Source organism: Rhinolophus hipposideros (genome assembly GCF_964194185.1).
Source record: "Rhinolophus hipposideros genome assembly, chromosome: 9".
NCBI classification, from domain to species: Eukaryota; Metazoa; Chordata; class Mammalia; order Chiroptera; family Rhinolophidae; genus Rhinolophus; species Rhinolophus hipposideros.
The window spans coordinates 42849057-42873084 of record NC_138055.1 but is presented as its reverse complement, the minus strand read 5'-3'; the positions used below and the strand labels follow the sequence as shown (position 1 = coordinate 42873084).

General features: G+C 33.5%; 1 protein-coding gene across 1 annotated transcript in view; it reads left to right on the top strand.

The window, feature by feature from the left end:
- CPNE8 (copine 8) overlaps window positions 1-21715 on the top strand; it is a 176231-nt gene extending 154516 nt beyond the window's left edge. Inside the window, exons 17-20 of the mRNA XM_081058554.1 lie at window positions 4010-4112; window positions 5320-5377; window positions 9814-9887; window positions 18131-21715. Of these exons, the coding sequence (XP_080914680.1) occupies window positions 4010-4112; window positions 5320-5377; window positions 9814-9887; window positions 18131-18319 (424 nt within the window). The 3' untranslated portion in view covers window positions 18320-21715. The remainder of the gene's footprint in view (window positions 1-4009; window positions 4113-5319; window positions 5378-9813; window positions 9888-18130) is intronic.
- Window positions 21716-24028: the final 2313 nt, after the last annotated feature.

Sequence of the window (24028 nt, the reverse complement as noted above, 5' to 3'; positions counted from 1 at the left end):
TTATATGAAATCACAAAAGATCCCGAATAGCCAAAGCAATCTTAAGCAAGACAAACAAAGCTGGAGGCATAACACTGCTTGATGTTTAAAATTTACTACAAAGCTACAGTACCAAACAACAAGGTACTGACATAAAAAGTAAACATATAGATCAATGCGAGAGAAAATAGCTCAGAAAAAAACTTCACATGTACAGTCAATTGACCTTTGACAAGGATAGCAAGAATATACAATGGAAAAGGGGTAAATTCTTCAATAAATGGCCCTGGGAAACCTGAATATCCACATGCAAAAGAATGAAATTGATCCATATCTTACAACCACTCACAAAAATTAACTTAAAATAGGTTAAAGACTTAAACCTAACATCTGAAACTGAAACTTTTACAAGAAAATAGAGTTAAAGCTTCTTAACATTGGTCTTAAAAGCACAAGCATGCAATATAAATAGATGAGTGAAACTACAGCAAACTAAATTGTTTCTACACAGCAAAAGAAAACAACAAAATGAAAAAGCAACTTACGGAATGCAAGGAAATATTTATGAACCCTATAGCTGATGAGGTGTTAATTTCCTAAATATATTAGTAACACCTACAACTCAATAGCAAAGGACAACCCAAATTTAAAAATGGATAAAGGACTTGCACAGACATTTCTCCAAAGAAGACATACAGATGACCAACAGGTATACACAGAAATGCTCAACATTACTAAACAGGAAAATGCAAATCAAAACCACAATGAGCTATCATCTATCACTTGTTAGGGTGGCTATTATCAAAAAGTCAAAAGATAAGCGTTAGTGGGGATGTGGAAAAAGTGGAACCCTTGTGCACTCTTGGTAACAATGTAAATTGGTTCAGCCACTATGAAAAACAATATAGACTCCTCAAAAACTAAAATTAGAGTTACTGTGTGTCCCCGAAAATAAAACCTAGCCAGACAATCAGCTCTAATGCGTCTTATAGTAAAATAAGACCAGGCCATATGTAACATAAGACCAAGTCTTACATTAATTTTTGCTCCAAAGGATGCTTTAGAGCTGATTGTCTGGCTAGGTCTTATTTTCAGGGAAACATGGTATCAGCAATCCCACTTCTGAGTATATATATCTAAAAGAATTGAAATCAGGATCTTGAAGAGATATCTGCAGCATTATTCACAATAGAAAAAAATGGTAACAACCCAAATATCCATAAACAAATGAAGGGGTAAATAAAATGTGGTGCATACATACAATGAGATATTATTCAGCCTTAAAAAAAGAAAGAAATCTTACCATTTGCAACAACATGGGTGGACCAGAAGATATCATGCTATGAGAAATAAGTCAGTCATAGAAAGGCAAATACTGCATGATTCCTCTTAGATGAGCATCTAAAATAGTCAAACATGTAGAAGTAGACAATGGAATGGTAATTATCAGGGGTTGGGGGAAAGGGTTCCATAGAGTAGTTGTTCGTATAAAGTTGCATATGTACAAGATGAGTAAATTCTGGAGATCTACTGTACAACATAGTACCTATAGTTAAGAATAAAGTATTGCGCACTTAAAATTTGTTAAGGGTAGATGTCATTTAAAATGTTCTGCACACACACACACACACACACACACAGACACAAAGAAACTTTTGGAGGTTATGGATATATTTATTACCTTGATTGTTTTGATGGTAACACAAGTGTATGCGGATGTTGAAACTCATCAAATTGTATCCATTAACTATGTGCAGTTTTCTGTATACCAATTATACCTTACTAAAGCTGGGAGAAAAAAGACATACTAACAACTGAGCTTTTCTCCATGGGTAACCAGAAGCACTGAAGCAGAAATAAAAAGTAAAAAGGAAGGAAGGAAGGAAGGAAGGAAGGAAGGAAGGAAGGAAGGAAGGAAGGAAGGAAGGAAGGAAGGAAGGAAGGAAGGAAGGAAGGAAGGAAGGAAGGAAGGAAGGAAGGAAGGAAGGAAGGAAGGAAGGAAGGAAGGAAAGAAGGAAGGAAGGAAATGAATGAATCAGTCCATTAAGCCACTTGAAGTTGTATTTATAAGACTGCACAATACTCAACTTTCCATATTGTTTTTGAATTTGGTAGACATTTGCCATTTTAAGAGCATCATGTGGCAATAAAAGCATAAAAGCCATGCTGTTGTACTCATAGGAGCTCTTCTCACTACTATTTATAGCCTTCCATTAATCATACGAAATACAAAATCCTATGTTTCTGAAGCAAAGATACTTTTTAAAAAATAATGGATAGTTAAAAATTTAAAAATGAGTTCCTGAGGGAGATTATCCAACTTCTTTTCTTAAGAAAAACGGTAAGTGTAAAATAGAAGAGGCTTATATATCTGCTTTGGATTGTTTTCGATTGATTGTGTTACCATCAAATTAATACAAAATGCTTAATGTCCAAGATCAACCGTTCAATATTGTGGGAGTATTTTTCACTATAAGTTGTGGAACCAATTGAACAGTATCTTTACAGAGTGTGAACAGACCACATACTATAGTGTCTTTATCAACCTATAAAATTACCAGTCATTTTATTAGTAGCATGAGCAATTATTAATTTCTATAGTCTATTGCAAAGTTGTAAATATTTTTCTTGTTCACAAATGGTTGTTAATCCTGCTCTCCAAGAAAAAAGTTTTGCCCTGATATATTATGTTATTGGTCTGTCCCTGACCTGTTCAAACTTAATTCCTTAGGTTCTTGCTCATTCCTAGGTGTGACCTGAATACTAGTTATATACTAAAGATCATAAAAGTTATATTTGTTGATAATAAAATCTAGACACCCAGAATATACAACATGATGGAAAAAAGAGATATAATAAAATATAACATATTCATAAAATTCCCCTTCAAATTACTGAGTGTTATTTGGCGAGAATTTTGAGAAACTTCTTCAAGTACTAGACATGTTATATTACATAACCTAATTTTGTCTTTTGTGGGTATAATTCTCCTTTCCATCTTGTCATGTGGGGTTGCCTGCGGGGTCTCTGGTCCCGCTCCCCACATAAGAACACAGGATATGGCTAGGCCAAAAAGGAACGCCCACGGAGCCATAGATAGGGGAGTCATACCACTATATTCTCACTGGCGGCCTAGCGAGACACATGCAGTAGTAGCTGCATGATCTGCAGTCCGCCATTCATTTCTCTGCCTGCTAACCAACCAACCAATCAACGCAGCCATGCAGTTACATCAGTAGTCAATTGGCTAACCGGTTATAGCTGATGGCCAACCAATCACAGTTGATGGTCACCCGAGCCAGCATTCCTCCAGGTGAGGCCAAGAGCCTGGAAACTGCTCTCTGGGGCTCTGTCCCCACACATCTCTAGCAATTTAACATGTCTTAGGAACTTGAACCATGGATGTGTCACAAGCTTTTCTATGGCAATTTTTTATTCAGGTGAAATTCACATAACGTAAAAGTAACCATTTTAAAGTGTACAGTTCAGTGACTTTCACAATGTTGTGTAACCTTCGCCTCTGTCTAGTTCCAAAACAAGAAGCATTTATGATTATTGCTTACACTTACAGAACTGTGTTATACATTGAGTACCATACATACAGTTGCTCTATACAAAAGTGTGTTATCTTGATTTTAAAGGTAAGAAAATAGAGTTCAGATAGCTCAAGTAATTTACTGATTCATACACGTAATGTGTTGCTTAGCCAGGACGTTTCTTTCAAAAGTTATATCCATTCCACTAAACATCCTCTCATCCAGCTCACTTTTTATTAGCGAAATGACTTTCTAAGACACCCAGGCATTACTATGCCCCAGCATTACAGTGATGTTGCTGTTCTTCTAGTGTGCTCTTTCAGGAAAATGTTATGTTTGAGAGTTTGCATGGTATAGACTCCTAACATATGTTTAAATATTTTCTGGAGATTAAAAAGTCTGTTGACTATTCCAAATGATGCTTAGCAGTCATCACGTAGAGAAGAACTGTTTTATTTTCGGTGGTCTTCTTTACCTTTTTTGTTCCCTTTCAGATATGCTTCCTCTGTAAAGGATGGTTCCCAGTATTTTGTGCTCCTGATTGTGACAGATGGTGTGATCTCAGATATGGCTCAAACTAAGGAGTCTATAGTTAACGTAAGTAGAGGTCATTCAGTCTTGGGCTCTCTAAATGACAGCATTGTGCTACTCAGGCTGAGACCAGAGTCTGTTCACTTGACACTGAAACAAAATGCCCATGCTTTTGGAACCAATTGCATTCTACACATTACCCAGACAACTCAGATACATTTGTGCTATTAATTTATGAGGACAAAGCTAAGGGTGTGGATAAGTGAGTTGTAACAAAATTATTTCCAAAATATAAAAATAAATAAGTTAATAGCACTACCTTCACGTGCAAATGTAAAAAGGAGGAGGAGTAAAGGCTCACACATTTATTTGTTTATTTTTTAACTAGACACACTTGGATTGAATTTATATGGATTTCCGTTATATTCTGGTCAGTGATATTAGTGTTCAATTTAAAATATGGACTTAATAATTTAGGTTTAAACTAATAGGACATGATGCACTGAGCAACAAATTTTCATAATTCAATGACTTTCATAGTTGAAGATGTGGTTGCTATAGTGTTCACTCTATCAGTTGTTGTAGCTCACAGTTTTACCAGTAAAATATTTAAAGTGATGATATCATTTAAGTGGTACATATAATGGAAAAACATGCCATAACATCAAGTAATCAGTATTCCTCACAATCTCATGGATATTTAGTATATGAATTAATACTAATAATAACTTTACTAATAATACCAATAAATACATACTAATAATAACTTTCTGTAATTATCATTTGTATTCACTCATTTACTATGAAAATTGCTTTTCCTAATCTTGGGTATATATGAGGAAGAATAGGACACTACTATTTCACAAATATGGTACCTTTTATTTCCTCATTAGCATATAGGAAGAGAATGTGAAACAAGAGACCAAAGGAGAGAGAACGTGAGAAAAGAGATCAAAGATACCCAAAGTCAGCTCAGGTGGACTTTGGCTGATAATAGCAAGCAAAAGCTGATGTTCAAACCTTTTATTTTTTATGCTACCCAAAGTTAGTCATTTCTGAAGAATGTCCCACTGAATTAACATATGTACAGAGTTCAGAAAGCTTAAGAGTGGAATCAAGTATATTATTCTGTTATTTTTAAATATGTTCAAAACTATTTTAATGAACACCTGTGAAAAAATATCAAATAAAACAGGATGTTAACTTTCTTCTTAATTCTTTTCTTAAGAACTCAGTTTCTTAATTGTGAACTAATTGTGTATTCTCTTTGAAGGCTTCAAAACTTCCAATGTCAATAATTATAGTAGGAGTTGGACCAGCAGAATTTGATGGTGAGTAATAAAATTTCAGTTGTATTCCATGAGAGTTTATTTATTCTGACTCATCATGATAGTAAGTTTCTATCACTCTTGTTAAAATATATGGATATGAGTGTGCATGTGGATTTGCATATAATGTCAACATACATTTAGATATAAATACAGATATCTCACGATGAAGTCTATTAAGGTGAACAAATTAAAAGATTGTCTTCTGAGTAGAACATTAGCTCTCTAGTATAGATTAATTCAACGTGTATCTTTCCATTTCATTAGCGATGGTTTGTACCTCAAAATAATACATTTTAAGACTTACAGAGTGATAAATTGAGTTTTTGTTCCCAAAGCAAAATACTCTCTGTGTTCACTAAAAATTTTCAAGGATGTGCACTAGATTAATAAACCATTAGGTTGTGAATAGAAATGTTAACATAAGCATAATGGACTTTCCAACCCCAGCTAGTTGATAGACATTAGCTTTATAAATATACAAATTCTGAATATGAAAGAGCAAAGTACAATGAAAATGGAATTGACCATCTTAGCTTTAATGAGACATTGTATAATTATGCTGAATTGACTTACGGGGCAGTTTTCTGCTTGGGCTCAGGCCTTGTTCAAGTGCTAATTAAGTGACAGGTGTCTGTGTAACCAGTGATCTGGGTCAACTTCTTTAAGGATGGTCTGCTCTTTGTCATTTGGTGAATTCCTTTAAGAAAACTCTGTGCTAGACCGCACCGGCATGTCTACATAACATTCACCTGGTTCAGGTGTTTTTATATTAACAATGACAATTTCTTTATGTTGGGACTTCGGAAATGAAAATAATTTTAGAATATTTGGAACGACCTTTGGTATGTTGCAGGTTAATTTAAGCATGTAGGTATCTACTTTTAGTATGAGTAACTCACATTGGGATGATGCTCGTTTAACCACCAGTGCCTCCTCCATAAGCGTAGTATATATCTGTCAGCCTCAGGTAAAGAACTACAGGCAAAATTATATTGTTGATCCAGTCAATTCTTTCCTTCAATTCCATGCTTGGCTGGTAACCCTTTTCATTTTTATAATCTTCCATTTTCTAAAGCAAAAGTCATTTAGCTCTGATGGCTACTGCTTCTGCTAATATGTTCTCTGTCTCTGGATATTTGTATCTTGTTTGCATTGTACTTCAGGCATGAATTTGAGACACCTCTCTGGAGTCAGGAAAGCTGAGACACATCTTTCTTCTTAATGCTTTGTGCACTTGACCATCTGCATTAATAAGTGACAAACTGAAATTCCCAAACTTCACCCATTGCTAGGTTTAAAATGACTCATGCTTTCTTCTTCAGCTACTAATTTGCTTTTTCCTATCAAGGATACACCTCTGATTGGGTACATCTCAGGTCTCCCAGACTATTATGGAAGGCCACTAGTAAGTGTGTGAACTCAGTCACCTGTTCTTCAAGAGTCCCACACATAATATTTATTATGGAGAGACTGACCATTCCTGGCGTATATTTCTAGTCATATATTTCCATTCAGTGCAGCAGGCACAGCTATTTGGGTACTGCCCTCATCTAACTGCCACACCTATATATTTTGTTTTTTTCTTTTGTTCCCAGTTAATTATTTATTAAGGTTTTGAGGTATGATAATTCATCGTTTCCTTCTCTGATTTACTGAGGTAACTTTAAAAAATGAAATGCAGGAAACATTCAGACAGAGACCAGAATATAAGCTGTATTATTAGCAATGCAGAATTGGAGAATTTGGATTAACCTGTACACAAAGTCAGACTTCTCACTACTTCTCCCACAAGATTAAATGACCTCAACCCTTATCTCCAGGCCTACTTCCGTAAAGGGGCAGAGTCTGCCTATTAAGTGTGCCACAGGGAGAAATTGCCTTCAGCCTGAGGAAAGGCTGCTCCAAAAAAAGAGACTCAAGGTCAGTTTCTTCTAATCTTAGTAATCCTAGAAATCACTCCTTTTTCCATGTGGAAAAGTGAGTGACGATTGTAGACAAAGAGGGAAGTTGCTTTCCCAGTAGAATTCCCTCCTGGGAATTAGAATGGAACTTTCCTGTGGGAGGACATATGAACAGGGAATTAGGACTCTGCAACCCCTGGTTTCTGTTTTCACCATGATGGAAGTTTAAACAGGACAGAGAATCTTCCAGGCCAGTTCTAGAAAAGTAGGCTATCCCACTAAGAGACAGTAGATGCTTCTCGAAAGGATTTTCTTTTCATCAATGGCTAAGAAGAAAAGGACAGAATACTCATGTTTCATGTAGAAAAATGTCTGACTTACATTCAAATTACTACTCTCCTATCAGAAGAGTCTTTCTCTGGGCACTTCCAACTCTACCACAGAGTAAGTTTATATGTCCCACATATAAACTGACATAGGAAAAGACTGAAATAAAACTTGCAAATTTTATCAGTTGACCACCTAAATTCAACATCTACGCATTTTTAACCAGAAGGGCATTATTTGCATGGGCAAGAAAGGTAATACTTGGCCATCCGTTCTTTGAAAGTAGAGGAAATAGGAATAAACTCTCAGATGAATGAGTATTCCAGTTTTTTATTTCTGTTTTTTAATAAGCACAATTTACAACTTTCTGTACAAGTTTCTCCCAATGATTTTTTTTTTACTCCTCTATAATGCACCTTCAATAAGAGGAAAGATTTCTCAAGGCAGGATTTCTTTATCCTTAAAAGGCAAAAGGTCAAATTAAAGCAGCATCTGCTTTGATTTGCTTTAGGAGAAGAGAAATAGAAAGGGCTCTAACTTCACGGTGTTTCCCATGGCTACAAAGTAGTGTAGGTCTGTCTCAAACACACCTTTTTTCTAAGCAGGGGTACTGGAGGGGAACCAGGGCTTACATCTTCAGGCTCCTTGAGGACCAGATAATCTGAAAACCTGAAGGATGAATGTTACCCTTCCACCACTTACATGCCATTTCTTTTCTCCTTGCTCTCAAAAGTGTGGTCTCCAGTTCTTGCTACCTACAGCCTTTGAATCCAAAGGACATACTGAAAAGTGGGAGATATTTTATAGGATCTCATGCTAATATGTTACTGCCTGAATAACTGTCATTTTCTTTAGTTAGCAAATTACATAATAAAGGAGAAGTTTCTGCTATTGTTGGGATGTCATCATCAATGTACATTTATGTCTCAAAGCAATGTGAAAATTTTTAAAACAAACCTAGACCAAAAAGAGGAATTAACTATTGAAAATGTTTGAGTATAATGAATTCTCTTATTTACATCCCTAATAAGTAGGGGAGAAAACATAGGTCTTTTGTATTTTGAATAAGTTAATTAACTTACTATTGTCAATATTTTACTAAATATTTTACAAAATATTTTACTAAATATTTTTAGTAAAATATTTTACTAAATTGTGACATATATGGTATATCTAAGCAAATTGAGTGATGTCTCTCTATTAATTAGAGTACTAGCAATGCTTTAGCCCAGACATTGACTCATGAACATGTATAGAAAAGGAAATTTTAAAACAATGATTTTAACCCAAATGCATTATCCAAGCACTGAAGAAAAAATAGCAAGGAAAGGTGAGGATTGTATTCTGACTGAGCAATATTATTAGAGGTTGAGGTAAACATTATAACTGCAAGTGGCTCTCTGGAGTCTAGTGAATGTCCTGTGTGTACAAAATGAATTATCAGTAATATAATTATACTTTAAGCACAGATTAGCATTCCTCATGTAATTAATTATTTAGAGAATTCTTACTGAAAACCTAACAAACACTGGAAAATGTTCTTAATTGCAGCATAACATTACTGTATCACTGTGAACTGTCCCATTAGATTGCAGCATTTCCAAATACCAGCTGATATATGTAATGTTGAAATGATTTCTTAACTAACAAAAAAATCATACTTCAGAAAAAAAATCATGCTTTATCCAATTAGTATATGGGCCGAGCAAATGCCTCTTTGTTTTTAAATCTATGTTATAAATTAGAAATTGGGTGATAAGGACAGATAGCTTTGTTGTAGTTTCAATGAGAATAAAGTTCAAATTGTTATTGGAAATTCTATGATGATTAGCAACACGTTTCTTAAATTAGAAAGAAAAAATTAAAATTGAATAGATTAGTAGCACTTGCCCAAACAGTCATGTAAGTATCGAACCCAGAATTCAGAACCCTTAGGATGAGGAGGTGTACCTAAAGTCTTTTGCACTGCATTGGCTCTTTTCATCTTTCAAAGAGTCACACGAAGTCTTGGCTTACTTTCTTCATTTGTAAAACTTACCCTCAGTCAAATTTTGTAGGAGAAATGAGTGAGAAAATGAAGAGATCGATAGCTTTCTGCCTTTACATAGGATGTATTGGTACTTCTGATGTCTTGGTTTCCTTATTGCCTACATTGTTTTAGTGTATGACTAAAATGCACTGGAGAAATTATTCTCTTTTATTTTCAAGCAATGATTGAGTTGGATGGAGATGATGTAAGAGTTTCTTCCAGAGGAAAATATGCTGAAAGGGACATTGTGCAGGTAAGAAATTTATTTATTGAAAATGATTTATTTTGTTCATTGTGAAGAGCCCGTGTCAATTCTGATTTGTAAATAAACAACTTAAAGTGAAATTGAGAGTCTGGGGTCTGTTTAACCTACTTGGTTGATTCTCTATGAGATACATGTTAAGTAGTAGAGCCCAGAATAAACACAAATTCCTTTCCCCTGTACTTCAGGTTCACCATGAATAAAACAGAAATGTTAATCCGTTTATTTTTATTACTATTTTATTGTTACCTACTTTATTATTATCAGAAAATGGCATTGACATTTTTAGTAAAATTAAGAGGCTAGAAACATAACAGCCTTTTTAATGATGCTTATCTATTCATTATTTAGTCCTCAATAATGACTAAATGTATTTTAAGACAGCTGATACATATTCAGAATAGGTAAATATAGTAGAAACAAACCAAACACTGTAGATGTTTTTATATTTCCCCTATAGATGATGGTTTAAAAAGTGGAGAAAAAGATCTTAAAACTATATATAAATGTATAAATTATATAAGCTATATATATAATCATATATATATAACATAATATGATAATATATGACATATATAATAATAATGATATATATGAGTCACAATTTGGTTCGAATAAAAAAACTACTTAACTAAAGCCTGCTGTTCTTGGAGTGAATAGAAAAAAAAAATTCAGTAATTAATATATTTAAAATTTGTAATTGAAAGAAAGGAGTTAATTCAACTAAATTTGTGCATATTTTATAGTCTCCATATCTGTTAGGATGTCAGAAGGGAAAGGGCTGTGAAGTATATCTTCATAATATAGGAAAGGGAAGAAGTTTTCAGTACCATTTAAGTACATGATCTAAAAGTTTTGGAGGAACAAACAATGGACTTCAGTATTAACTCCTAAATAATAACAGATATATATATATATATATATATATATATATATATATATATATATATACACACACACACACACACACACATGCATAATACAGTCATTAAGAGAATCTAATTTGGAATCCTGTAGAGTTTGGTTGAAATTACTCACTGTGATAACATGGACAGGCTTTCTATTATAAATTTCAGTGTTCTGGCATTGTTGTAAAGATTAAATGATATAATGTATATAAAATACATTCCTGAAATAGAACTTAGTATAATACAACAAAAATGATTAAAATAATTTGAGGGAGAATATACTAAAATAATTTGTTAATATGATAATATAAAGATTAATGTTGATAAAGATTAAAAAGCATTGTTTTTTATCAGTCAACAAAATTAAATTTTAAATTAGAAACATTTTTAAACTTTTTTCAAAGACAATTAAGTATGAGTTAAAGTTTTTAACTTAATGTTCTTGGTAGCGTAAAAAGCAGATAAACACATGAATGATAAGGTTAAAAGCACCTAAGAAAAGGAACATATAATTTGGTCATCTATATAAGAATCCCATAGTGTTTTGTTTTCCTAATTAAACATATAATATTCACCTGAACCTCATTAGCATAATTGTAAGTCCAAGTAATTACACTTTATCTAAAAGCTCTCTATAATGCTAGCTCAGTTTCCAAAAATTGAATTACTAAAGGGAAGTATGAATTTGAAGTCCTTTAGAATGTGTTATGTTGCTGTTGTAATGCATTTTTATAAAGTTACCCTATCTCATAGTATCATCTAAATGGTGCTTACGGAAAACTTGGTATTCTTTTTCTCCTTTAGGAGGTAGTGAAAATTGCTCACATCATTAAGGTTTTTTTTAAGAGGACTAATACGTTGTATTAATGACAACCAGCAGTTGTTATTTTATTTGTAAAATAACATTTCCCTTGATCATAGAAGTATTTAGTCTCTCAGTGGATATGGTATATTGGACAAAATATTGAGGCAGGATCCAGATCTATGAAAATATATCGTTGGCACTCTGATCTTGAACAAGTCAATAAATTTCTTTGAGCCTTTGTTTCATTACCTCTAAACTCTAAATTATTTTATCTTTGCTCTCTCCATGATGTTTTGCATCTCGGAAGAAGTAACAGACATGAAAATATTTTTTATTTATCAGTATATTAGTATAATTATATGTTTCTCTCTTTGCCAGTCAGAATCCTTAAGAGTAGTCTACCGCCATAGTATGATACTGGAATGCACAAAGGTTTTAAAGACACCTGGGAATATAGCTAAACACTGAAGGGATTTTACTACATACAGTTGAACTGAAAGAACTGTGAGATCTTACATATACTGAACACGAAATTAAAATGTCCCCAGAAAACTAGTAGCATCCTGAATGACAGTGACATCTTGATTTACATGCCTACTTTTAGTTAAGGAGATTTGATGTGCCCTTTTCTAATTTTATGACGTCCCTAGATGGTGATTGATGGTTAAAAAATAGTAAGCAAGGTAATACTTTACATATCTCAATGTATTGATGAAGAATTAGTGTCCTCTCTCTCGTCTTGAATAAGATTTTAAAACATTCCATCATCACAGTTTTCCAGCTTCAACTATCCACTAAAACATTTTTAATGAGTTATTTTCATGAATTGAAATATTCTTTAATATTTAGAATATTGGAGTTGTGAGGGCACACCAAGAATAACATTGTCAGTCTTCCCATCATCAGAAAAATATCTAAGCCATCATAATCAATGCTATAAACAATGCTATAAACAAAGGCTAAAATATCATCAGAAAATAGGGTCTATTTAGGCTCTCTTACCTTTTCACTACTTTTTATTTCTTACATGTTGAAGCTAATCAAGTTAATGCAAGGGCAAATGAAACCCCATGTTTCTTAAGTGGACAAAACCCCAAGCCTGCAAATAATAGTAGGTAGCTGAGTTCAGCAGAAATTGGGGGTAGTAGTTGGGGTTTTCATTATTATGTCAAATCTTAAGTACCATCCAACTTCTTCCTATAATAATAACATTTAATCACTTATGCAGGTAGGCTAAGACAATAGCATTACTTCACTCAGTCAGTCCTTAATTGACTTTATGGGACAGGTACTTTTACTACCATATTTTTAAAAAGAAGAAATGAAGTTTAATTTCTCTTGTCTGTGGTTACATAGCCAGTGAGAAGTGGAGCCACAGTTTAACCTTAAAAATCTTAAAATGCTAGATTCTAAAATTCTTAACAAATATTCTGCGTAACTTTGATTCCAAAACCTAAGGTAGCATTCAAGAGTCTCTAAGACCGACCCCAGTCTTCCTCTTTAGCTATACACACACACACACACACACACACACACACACACACACACACACACACACTTTGTCTAGACAAATAGGACTATCTTTGCATCACACAGTTCCACTGCTCTTGCTTTATTTTCCCTTGTCATTTTACTCAAAGTTTTCCTCCTCATTGGGCTGATTAAGATCCTACAGTTTGAAATTTCCCACTATACAGCCTCTTACAAAGCCCTCTCTCTGCACACGTGAACTAATTTCCCCTTTTTGTTCACTTTATTCACATATCACTTTACATCTTTCTAAAAATACTGGTTAGTTATTTCCTTGTAGTAATTTATAAATAAGGAAACTGAGGCACAAGATGGGGTGTTAAACAACTTTTGCAAAGTTATTTGGGTCATAAATTGGTAGATTCAACTTTCAAACAGAGCTCTGATTTCAAAACCTGTGTTCTTTCTGTGATAACACATGTACTCTCCCAAAAGGCAAAATTCTAATGAAGGTTATTAGGATCTATTCCCATTTTCATCTTACTGTCATGGTTAATGTATCAGAGTCAGATCAATTTGGGCTCAAATAATGACTCTGATATTTATAGCTATCTAATATTGGGTAAGTTAAGTAAACTCTCTAAGTTACAGTTTCCTCTTCTGTAATTTCAAAATATGGATAATGTGCTTATAAAAATTAAATATTGTAAACTATTGTACTAAATCCCTTAGCAGAAGGCTTCCCACTTCTGGTTTTTCAATAAATGTATTCATATCAGTGTCTGTTATTATGATTAGTTAGTATTTGGCATGGTCCAGTGGGAAAGCATTTTATGTAACTATTTTATAGTGGCTGTCCCTTGACATATGACACTGTAGTCAGCCTTATGTGTGATTATATTCATTGCCTCAAGATTCAATCTCATATGACTATAGTATAAACAGTAAACAGGATGAGATCCTGTGGTTGTTATTCTAAAACATAAATGACTTATTTTCTTTGATCAACGTATATGTGTGTGTATATATACAGAGGGTATCAAAAAAATACTAGTGGACATTCTGGTCAATGTTACTCAAGCAGTAATTCACCGTAATCAGAAGTGTCTGGATGCTGATGGTAACAACTTTGAGCACCTCTTGTAACTGCAGAAGTCAAACATGACTTGTATTCATCTTTTGTTATTGGTTTATATTGAGTATTAGAAATAATACAGTTTTTTCCTTTCTTAAAATGTATATACATTTTTTTGGCACTGTGTGTGTGTGTGTGTGTGTGTGTGTGTATGTACACATATATGTATATATGTGGATATATTTATATATATTTATGTTTTTATATATTATATATATATATTTATATATTATTTATATAATATATAAATATATATTATATATAAATAAAAATTTAATATATATATATTAAATATACACTTTATATATATACACTGTATATATATATATATACAGTGTATATATATACTTTGTATATATACACTTTCTATTTGTTTCCTTGCTTGTGCTATGAATTGGCCATTGTATAAAGTACAATGTCATTTCTCTTAGTTGCATGCAGCTGCTGGCCAGGCTATCATTTCCTTAAAAATTATATTTAAATCATATTTTCCATTAAAAAGTGACTAATAACCTTGAAGGCTTAGACTGGAAAATCACTAATGGAGCTCTGCACAGTAGGAAAAATCAAGTAAAATTGAGCAGAGCCGCAACTAAAAGCCCATTTGCCCAAACTGATTTAAACTTGTTTTCACAAATAGGCGAAGCCGCCTGGTAGAGCAGTCATGAGGGACATTTTCCTTGTGGTGGATGGATGCTAAAAGAAAGATGTAGAGTATCAAGGATATAGGGTATTTCTGTGGAACAGAATGTATTTATCGGTATTCTTCACATGAATGTGATAACTTAGTACAAGGTGAAAATTGATTTATTCCTCTAACCTGAGCATTTTAAGGGTCCAAGTTAATTGGTGGTAATAGTCAATGATCAACTGTATTTACAGGTATGTGGGCATTATTTTGAACAGCAGGTTCCCACGTACAATAATAAAAAATAATTGACTAAAAGGGACAATAAACAGAGTGGTCTGAAAGGTTGAGTGGAAAACTGATTGTAGAAGGATATGAGCAATAGTTTAAGAAGAAAGAGGGCATTTTGTTTTTCTTGAAAACTTTAAGATTTGACATTAATAACAGGTAAAGAAAATGAAGAATCACTTGTTATTTTCGTCTTTCACTTAGGAGGGTATGTCCTGACATGACTGAATCGATGAATGTTCCATTGGAAAAGGTTTAGATAAATTAGGTTCATGAGTAGAAAGTTATGAACATTTTTTTTTCCAACTCCAACACACATGTGGGATGAAGTGTACTCCTGTTGATAACAGTAACTTGCTATGATAGTGATTTGTAACCTAGGGCAAAATTCCTTAATGCTCAAGGGGCGTATCTGTGCACCCACTTAACAAACCAAAGTTAAATGTGATGCATATTTCTTTCTTGCCCACTATTTACAAAATTATTTTTAGATGAGTAGAACTGTGTATATTGTGAAAGCAGTGATCTTGTTTCTTAGTTTTGACATTCCAGAGAAGCATAACCTTAACATTCTTAATAATGAATTTTAATTTACTTCAATAAAAAATTTAACATATCTTATAGAATTTGCTGGGAAGGTGAAACAACAGGTGTTTTAAAATTTACAAAAAGTCTGGGAATTATTATTTCAGATTACCCAATACTGATATTGTACTTATATTTGAAAGAGATAAATAGATAAGAATGTTCTTTGTATATAATGTTAGATATGAATGTAAAAAGGAAACTATTAAGAAGATAGTTTCATATTTATATTGAATATATAAATGTATAAATTGATGAATAGTGATAACAACTATCATATATAGTACATATTATGAGTTGAATACTGTGTTAAGCACTTTACATGTTAACTTATTTAATATAACAACCTAATGAAGAAGGTATTATCATTATCCTCATTTTATAGAAGAGGAAGCCAAAGCAGAATGGAAAGTAATTTTTCCAAGATCACGTAGCTAAATAAGTAGCAAACCATCTTCTGAACCTGGGAAGTCTCATTCCAAAGTCTGTGAGAATAAGTGGTACAAAAGGTAAATTAGCTTAATGTCCCTGGTGTAGATGAAAGGTAAAGAATCAAATAAAAATATAAAAAAGCAAAGCTGAGGTAAAGGAATGACTAGGTAGGTGAGATCTCCTTCTTCCCCATAGAAGTACCAACTATTTGCCAGAGGTGTCATTTTCCTGAAACGTAGGTATTAGCTACATACACATTTTGAAAAATATATTCTGTTTTTTAAAAATAGCTTAAAAGATAATTAGATGTATACTAACTGTACCAACATTACTAAGTATTAATTTTTAAAATATTAGGCCTTTTAAAATAAGGATGAAATAAATTATTGCTACAATTAGACATCTTTTCTCATTAATCCTTAACTATGTTAATTCTTATTTTCTCTCTTTTCTAATTATTGTTTCACAGAGAAAATAAACATTAACCTCTTTGATTTTTGTATTTAAAATGCCAAGTCTTATCCATAGGTAGTTAATATGACTTCATAAAAGTTCACATTCCCCTAGTTTTGTTCTCAGCTGAAGATTATATTTGCTCTGTTAGTTTTTTCTTACCCTTACTTAGCTACTACCTCTAGGGGTAAGAGAAAGATTTGTCACCTTTCTATGACACTTTTCTAAAAGCTGTGCTGAGTTTTCCTTCTGAGAAAGATAGGGTAAAAATATAGTCTTGCTTTGCCTGTAGCATGTCTTATTCTAAAAAGAAAGGAGTGATTTTCTACTCTTCCTTAAAAGAGACTGCTTTCACTGCATACAAGATATTATGCCTTCTATTTTATTTCTTAGCATTTTAACTTGGTTTACCTATAACATTTTAACTCGGTTGACCATTTTGAAGCCTGCTTCCTAATAACAGTTGTTTTTTGAAAGCACATCTTGAGTAATTGCTTAAATCAAGAGTAAGTTTTTCAAAATAAATTTAAAATAGTTGTGTTACTGTATGAGGTGGGAGTGTGCTTACTTTCTCTATGTATGGGGAAAAATGATTTACTTTAAAATTTGAAACATTATACTTCGAAATTGTTCAACGTCCTTAAGTGTCTTCCCTGTGCCTTGTCTTTAAGACCTAAAATTACTGTGTTCTCAAACTATCACAACATTCATTAACAGTTCCAATTTCCGAGTTGCTTTAAAAATCATCATATCTCTAAGGGGCAATTGAACTAATGTCCTCAAACAACTCTGTGTTTATTAACTTAAGTGATCATTATAAATGAGAAGGGAATCAGGCAAACCATTGCCAGAGTATTTGGTGTTGAGCTGATAAAGGCTCTCACATAATTACTTGTATAAAGACAGAGCAATAATTTTTATACGGTGTAAAAATAAGAATGATGGTATTTCAGTATCGACACTGGGGCAAGATTCAATGTACTGAATATTTTAGGTTCCCACTAATATGAACTGTGTGAATTTCATATGTCCATATTGGTTTGATGTTGTAGTAATCATTAAAAATACATGTATTTGGGAATCTTTAACAACATACACTGTTTTTCTCACCCTGCTTTGGGTAATATTTCTAGATTGAAACCTGAATTAGATATGTACTAACTCCATTTGACAGGAAACTGAGCCCTGAAAATGTTCAATGCTGCATCCTATTAGGAGTCAGCCGACGTGGAGAACTCAAAACTGCCAAACACATGTGGCAATGCGGTGGGCCTATCAGGACCAGGAGACATGAGTTATGGACTTAAAAACAGTTACATCCCTTTTTAGATAAAGTTCATATTAGAAAGTTTGGTCACTGTCATAGCTGTTTGTCACAAATCATGTATCTTTAAAATGCACAGTAATTATTATTCATGTCACCATGACTCCAGGCTTCTCTGATACTGCAATAACCATTTACATGTGCTAATTCTTGTGTCTACTAAATAGCATACTAAAGTCTGTAAAATTTGTTCACCTCTGTTTTAGTTCGTGCCCTTCAGAGATTATATTGACAGAAGTGGAAACCACATACTGAGCATGGCTAGACTGGCTAAAGATGTCCTAGCTGAGATCCCAGAGCAGTTTCTCTCCTACATGAGGGCCCGAGGAATCAAGCCATCACCTGCGCCTCCCCCGTACACCCCGCCTACACACATGCTACAGACTCAGATATGACTGTGCCCTGAAATGTTAATGTTAAGTGCACGTCAGTTACAACTGCTGAGTCAAGCTTTGCTCCTGGTGCTCAGTCATGAACCAGGGAACGAGGAACTTTTCTCCGTTTGCTTTCAGCAGTACTGGTTAACATGCTTCCTGGATCCAAAATTAATTCTCTTCCTAAACCAAAACTGTAAATATGATTGTTGCATGAGCAACAGAAATATTGTCTGAATGCTTGAAGCAAAATATGGGTGTCTTCTCTGAATCTTTACTGTTTTGTTTTTTTTTTTTTTTGGACAAAAACGGCTAATTTTCATTTTATTGTTGGTAAAAAGCACAAATTATGTTTTTAACTCAAATACTGTCCTCGACTGCTTTGTGTATAAGAAAGCAGTCTCTCTGTATCAATGTTTACATGTTACTACTTTTTAAATTTCAATACTTTTATAACTGTTCTTAAGAATAAGAGTTTTGAATATTGAATCCTTTGTCTTCAAATTACAATAGCTATAATCACAAGAGCAATATCTCTTTGGATGGCTGTCTGGACAAATACAATTGCAAACGAGGGAAAGGAAAGATACTTTTGTATTTCTCAGTATGTGAATTGTCTTATGAATTTTCATCTGCTTAGTTCCTCTGCCTTGTTGGCCAAGTACGGTAGTTTAAGTTTAGCAGATGTGTATCCTGCAAGAACATGCATTTTTCATGGAGTTTGGGTTCTAAATTTAGACTGCAGTCACTTTATGTTTTGTAATGCCAAGTAGAAATTTTTGAAAAAGTCAAAACATTGTGAACTGTAAGTGCACAGAAAATGCTTTGTGTAAAAAGTAGCATCTTTATATTATGCTATTTAGAAAGGCTAAAACCCAGAATATTTAACTATGAACCACGTAGCAGAAGTTTTAAACTTTTTATTCCATTATACCTTGTCTAGATATTTTAATTCAAAGGGATACTGGCTCTCTTGGATTCCTTATCACCTTTCCACGTTGCCACACAGGGTGCACATCCCGGAGTTTTTTTTGTGAATTCCCAGTGACTTAGTGCACAATCCATTTGTGAAATAACTCACTCCTATATGCTAATCTGCCTGTCCACACTTAATTGTAAAGAGTTTTTGCATGTACAGTTTTTACAAGAATTACAATTTTGTGATGTGTCCAAATTAAAGCATTTCTTTAGAACAAATGGCCTTAAATTCTCACAGAATTCCTGGAAATGATTGTGAATTGCCTTCAAATAATAGAAAAGTGTATTTATTTATTTTTTTGTGTGTCAACAATGTAACTTCTTTATAATATTTTTTCTTACTTTTACTATTTACTACTTAGTTTATTTTTACTGTATGTTGTCTCTTTGTCCCAAGTTGACTTTTATAAGCATGAAACTATTTTACTGAAAAGAAAAATATATACATACACATCTTACAGTATAAATGTTATATAATTGTGTAATACTAAATTGTCCATTTTTAAGTATGTATTAAAATCTTTAAAAGGGTAACTCTTGCTCTGTAAATTTTATGTATAATGACCTGGAGTCTGATTATTTCCTTTACTGATCTTAAATAATTATACCAGTATAGTTTATTAACCTACAGATTTTTTATTTATCTTCATCCATCCAAAATAACAAAAATAAATAAGATCAATATTCTTTCCTTCTTGTCAAACATCAGTTATTTTTCTTTGAACTGATCAGTATATATGAAAGATATGCCCTTCTCATCTAAATAGCAGTATGCTAAAACCTATTGGGGGTAGATAGCTAAGAATGAAACCATCTCAGTTACAAATGTATCCTTTGTATGGCTGATGATAATTATCAGAAACATATGTGATATTATTTCTATGTGTAAGATTAGAAACTACCTAATCTTGTCTCTTTATTACATAAATGGTGAAACCAAGATTGAAGGGTTTGAGTAATATCTAAGACTACATAACTAGATCAGAGCTTGTTACCATTATGAAAATATTTGTCATAACTACCTAATTTTTTATTGAGTTTCTGTTAGAGGCTGTGCAATGAAAACTTCCAGAGACAATTACTCACTATTGCTGTGCCCCTTACTCCACCTTTCCACCAAATATTCCTTCATTTGTTCTGCTGATACCGGAAAGTTACTTAACAATAGGCAAAGCCTTTCATTCTACAAAATATAGGGAAGTGCTGAGATGAAAGACGTGGAACTGTTAAGAATTAATAAGCACATTTTATAAACATACTGACATTTTATTTTTCTGAAAGGCTTTTCTACGTTAGATCTTTTCATAAGATACCTCTTCCCTTTGATGAGGAAGTCTAGGTACAACATGAGCGTACATGAGCATGCTGGAAAGGGCTGCATTTGAAAATACGAAGGGGAAAATGAAAGAACCAATAATGCAAGCTTGAGCTCTGTTTACCACTCTTTTCATAGATGGTCAGCCTAGCAATGTTCACAACTCAGAATTCCAGTTTCACAACCAGAGTAAAGATCCACCAAATAGAAGTGTTTTTCCAATAAAGAGTAGGGTAAATGTGTCAAAATTATTTTTCTTTAAATTGCTGTGACCTCCCAGCAACTATTTTACTGTCTAGAAATATTTGTAATTAAATAAAATATACTAACATATAATTAACAGAAGTCTCCACACATAATATTTGTACTAATAATTTTATCTAAAGACATGATAGTTCTGATTCCTATCACTGAATTTTAAACAGTTTTAGAGGAAACATCTTCAAACCTCATAAGGCTGGAGCTGTTGCTAACTTCATACTTGATCAAATCACCCCTAACGCCATCATCTGCCATTGCTCTTCTTGCTGGGCTTTGGTGATGCCCCGAGGACCAAAATCTAACCAAAAGTTGACTACTGAGGTGCTTACCATGGAAAGGGCAAAAGCAGACTGACCTAAAGGTTTGTTCATTTAGTTTTAAAGCAGTAGTGGCTGTGACATCATGATTTTCTCATCACAAAGTTATTCAGTAATTTAATTTTCATGAAACAGGCCTGCTGGGCATTCCTAATGTATTTAGATAAGCTGATTTCATACAGATAGGATTTGCTATTAGCCAAAGAGATTGATATCATTGACCTTACAAATTAGGAGGAAGAATGAAGGAAGGAATATGCTTTGGGTTGGCTTAAAAATAGCTCCTTTTGTGTCAACAATGTAACTTCTTTATAATATTTTTTCTTCCTTTTACTATTTACTACTTATTTATTTTTACTGTATGCTGTTTTCTTTGTCCCGAGGTGACTTTTATAAGCATGATCTTCCTCACCCTACAAAATAAGTTAATAGAAATTATAACACTGATTCAGCAATTTTGACAGAGAACAGCCAGTTTGATAACTCTTAAAATTTCTACAATATAATTCTGACAGGATACACTAAATAAAACACCTAGCACAACTTAAAAAAAAAATCTCAATCTACTTAAAATTAACAAAATTGTTTTACTAGTTCATCATTTTCAACAATAGAAAAAGGCATATTCTATAATTTAGAGATGGGTAAATGCAACATGCACTTTAGATTATAATTCTGCACCAGAAGATTTAAAAGAAAGTGGGGATGCTGATAAAACAAAGCGACAATCACTAAAAACCCCTTTGTGTTCCTCGAGAACAAACTTACATCCCTAAATTATGGACCTAACAAAAAACATCTATGATATCAGTTTGCAAACCCTGAGTTAGGTTATCAAATGGCCGTCTGGAGAGATGAAGATGTAAGTACTCTTACTTTTTCATTTATGTTTTGAGGACATATAGTGGTTTTGAATCAATAATTTGACATCTAAATCCAAAGGATTATATGCATGCTTGGTCTCTACTATAGGTTGGTTATAAAATTTCTAGAAGCTTCACCAGAAAGAAGATAATTCTTTAAGATATTGGAGTCAAAAGACCTGAGGTTCCATCTCAGCTGTCTGATGTTTACAAAATATTACTTAGGGTAATATTTCCAGAGGTCCTTACAGCACTATCCTTCGGTGGTTCTCTCAATGATAAAAGTTATTTTAATTGGAGCATACTCTGAAGTTTGGCCCTTTAAGAACCTGAGGTGAGAGGTTTATTGAATGAACTTGCTGTACTGAGCTGTCAAAGAGCCTTCTGAGAAATTGGTCAGAAAGTGAAAAGGCTCAGCTTCTTAGTTAAAAAGGCATGTCATTAACTGAGCCATTATTCCAAGTCAGCCACATATTCCCGCCTTTTTCTTGGCCTGAGAACCAGGAGGATGTGGGAAAGATGGGAGAAAAAGCTAGAATCCCCCTCCTCTGTAAATGTCTTTGAACTTCTTGGTATGTGCCCTCATGCCTGTCTCTCTACTCTTATCCTCCTGTGACTTATTTTGTAAAATTTTTAAATTTTTTAAAAGTTTAAAAATGTTTTAAAATTTTTAGCTAACATACAATATTATATTAGTTTCAGGGGTACAACATAGTTATTCAACATTTATATACCTAAAGAAGTGATCACCATGTTAAGTCCGGCAACCATCTGACTATGTTATGCTATCCATATTATGCTATCACAATATTATTGACTATATTCCCCATCTGCATATTACATTCCCATGACTTACTTGTTTTATACCTGGAAATTTGGACCTCTTATTCCCCTTCACCTCCCCTGCCGTTTTTAAATTATCAATTATAGTTGACATTCAATGTTATGTTAATTTCAGGTGTACAACATAGAGGTTAGACATTTATATAATTTAAGAAGTGATCCCCCTGACTAGGCTAGTACCCATCTGGCACTATACATAGTTATTACCATATTATTGACTATACTTCCTGTTTTACATCCCTGTGACTATTTTGTGGCTACCAATTTTTACTTTTTAATCCCTTCACCTTTTTCACCCTGCTCCTCAACCCCCTCCCATCTATCACCCCAACAAATCTAGTACCCATCTGACACCATACATAGTTATCGCCCCTCCACCTCAGACTGGCAACCATCAAAATGTTTTCTGTATCTATGAGTTTGTTTCTGTTTTGTTTGTTAATTTTATTCTTAGATGCCACATGTAGGTGAAATCACATTGCATCTGTCTTTCTCTGTCTGATATATTCCACTCAGCACAACACCCTCCAGGTCCATCTATGCTGCCACAGATGGCAAGAACACATTCCCTTCCCTGGCCAAGCAATATTCCATTCTATGTATGTACCACCTCCTCTTTATCCATTCTTCTATTGACAGACGCCAAGGCTGCCGCCACATCTTGGCCATTGTAAACAAGGCTGCAATGAACACGTGAATGCACATGTCCCCTCGAAGCAGCGTTTTGGGTTTCTTCAGATAAATACCCTGAAGTAGGATTACTGGGTCCTTCTACGTCTCTTCTTATAGCCTTAGTTTTAAAGTCTGTTTTGTCTGGTGTAAGTATTGCTACCCCCGATTTTTGTTTGTTTCATTTCAATTTTCATAAAATATCTTTTTCTATCCCTTTGCATTCTGTCCGTGTATGTCTTTCAACCTGAAGTGATTCTTTTGTAGGCAACATATTAAGGGTTTTGTTTTCTTAGCCATTCATCCCTCTTTTGCCTTTTAATTGGAGCATTTAATCCATTTACATTGCAAGTAATTGTTGATAGCTATGTAACTATTGTCATTTTATTGTTTGTAATTTTGATTTTTTTCCCCTGTTTTGAAGAAATCTCTCGAACGTTCCTTGTAATACTGTTTGATGGTGATGGACTCTTTTAGCTTTTTC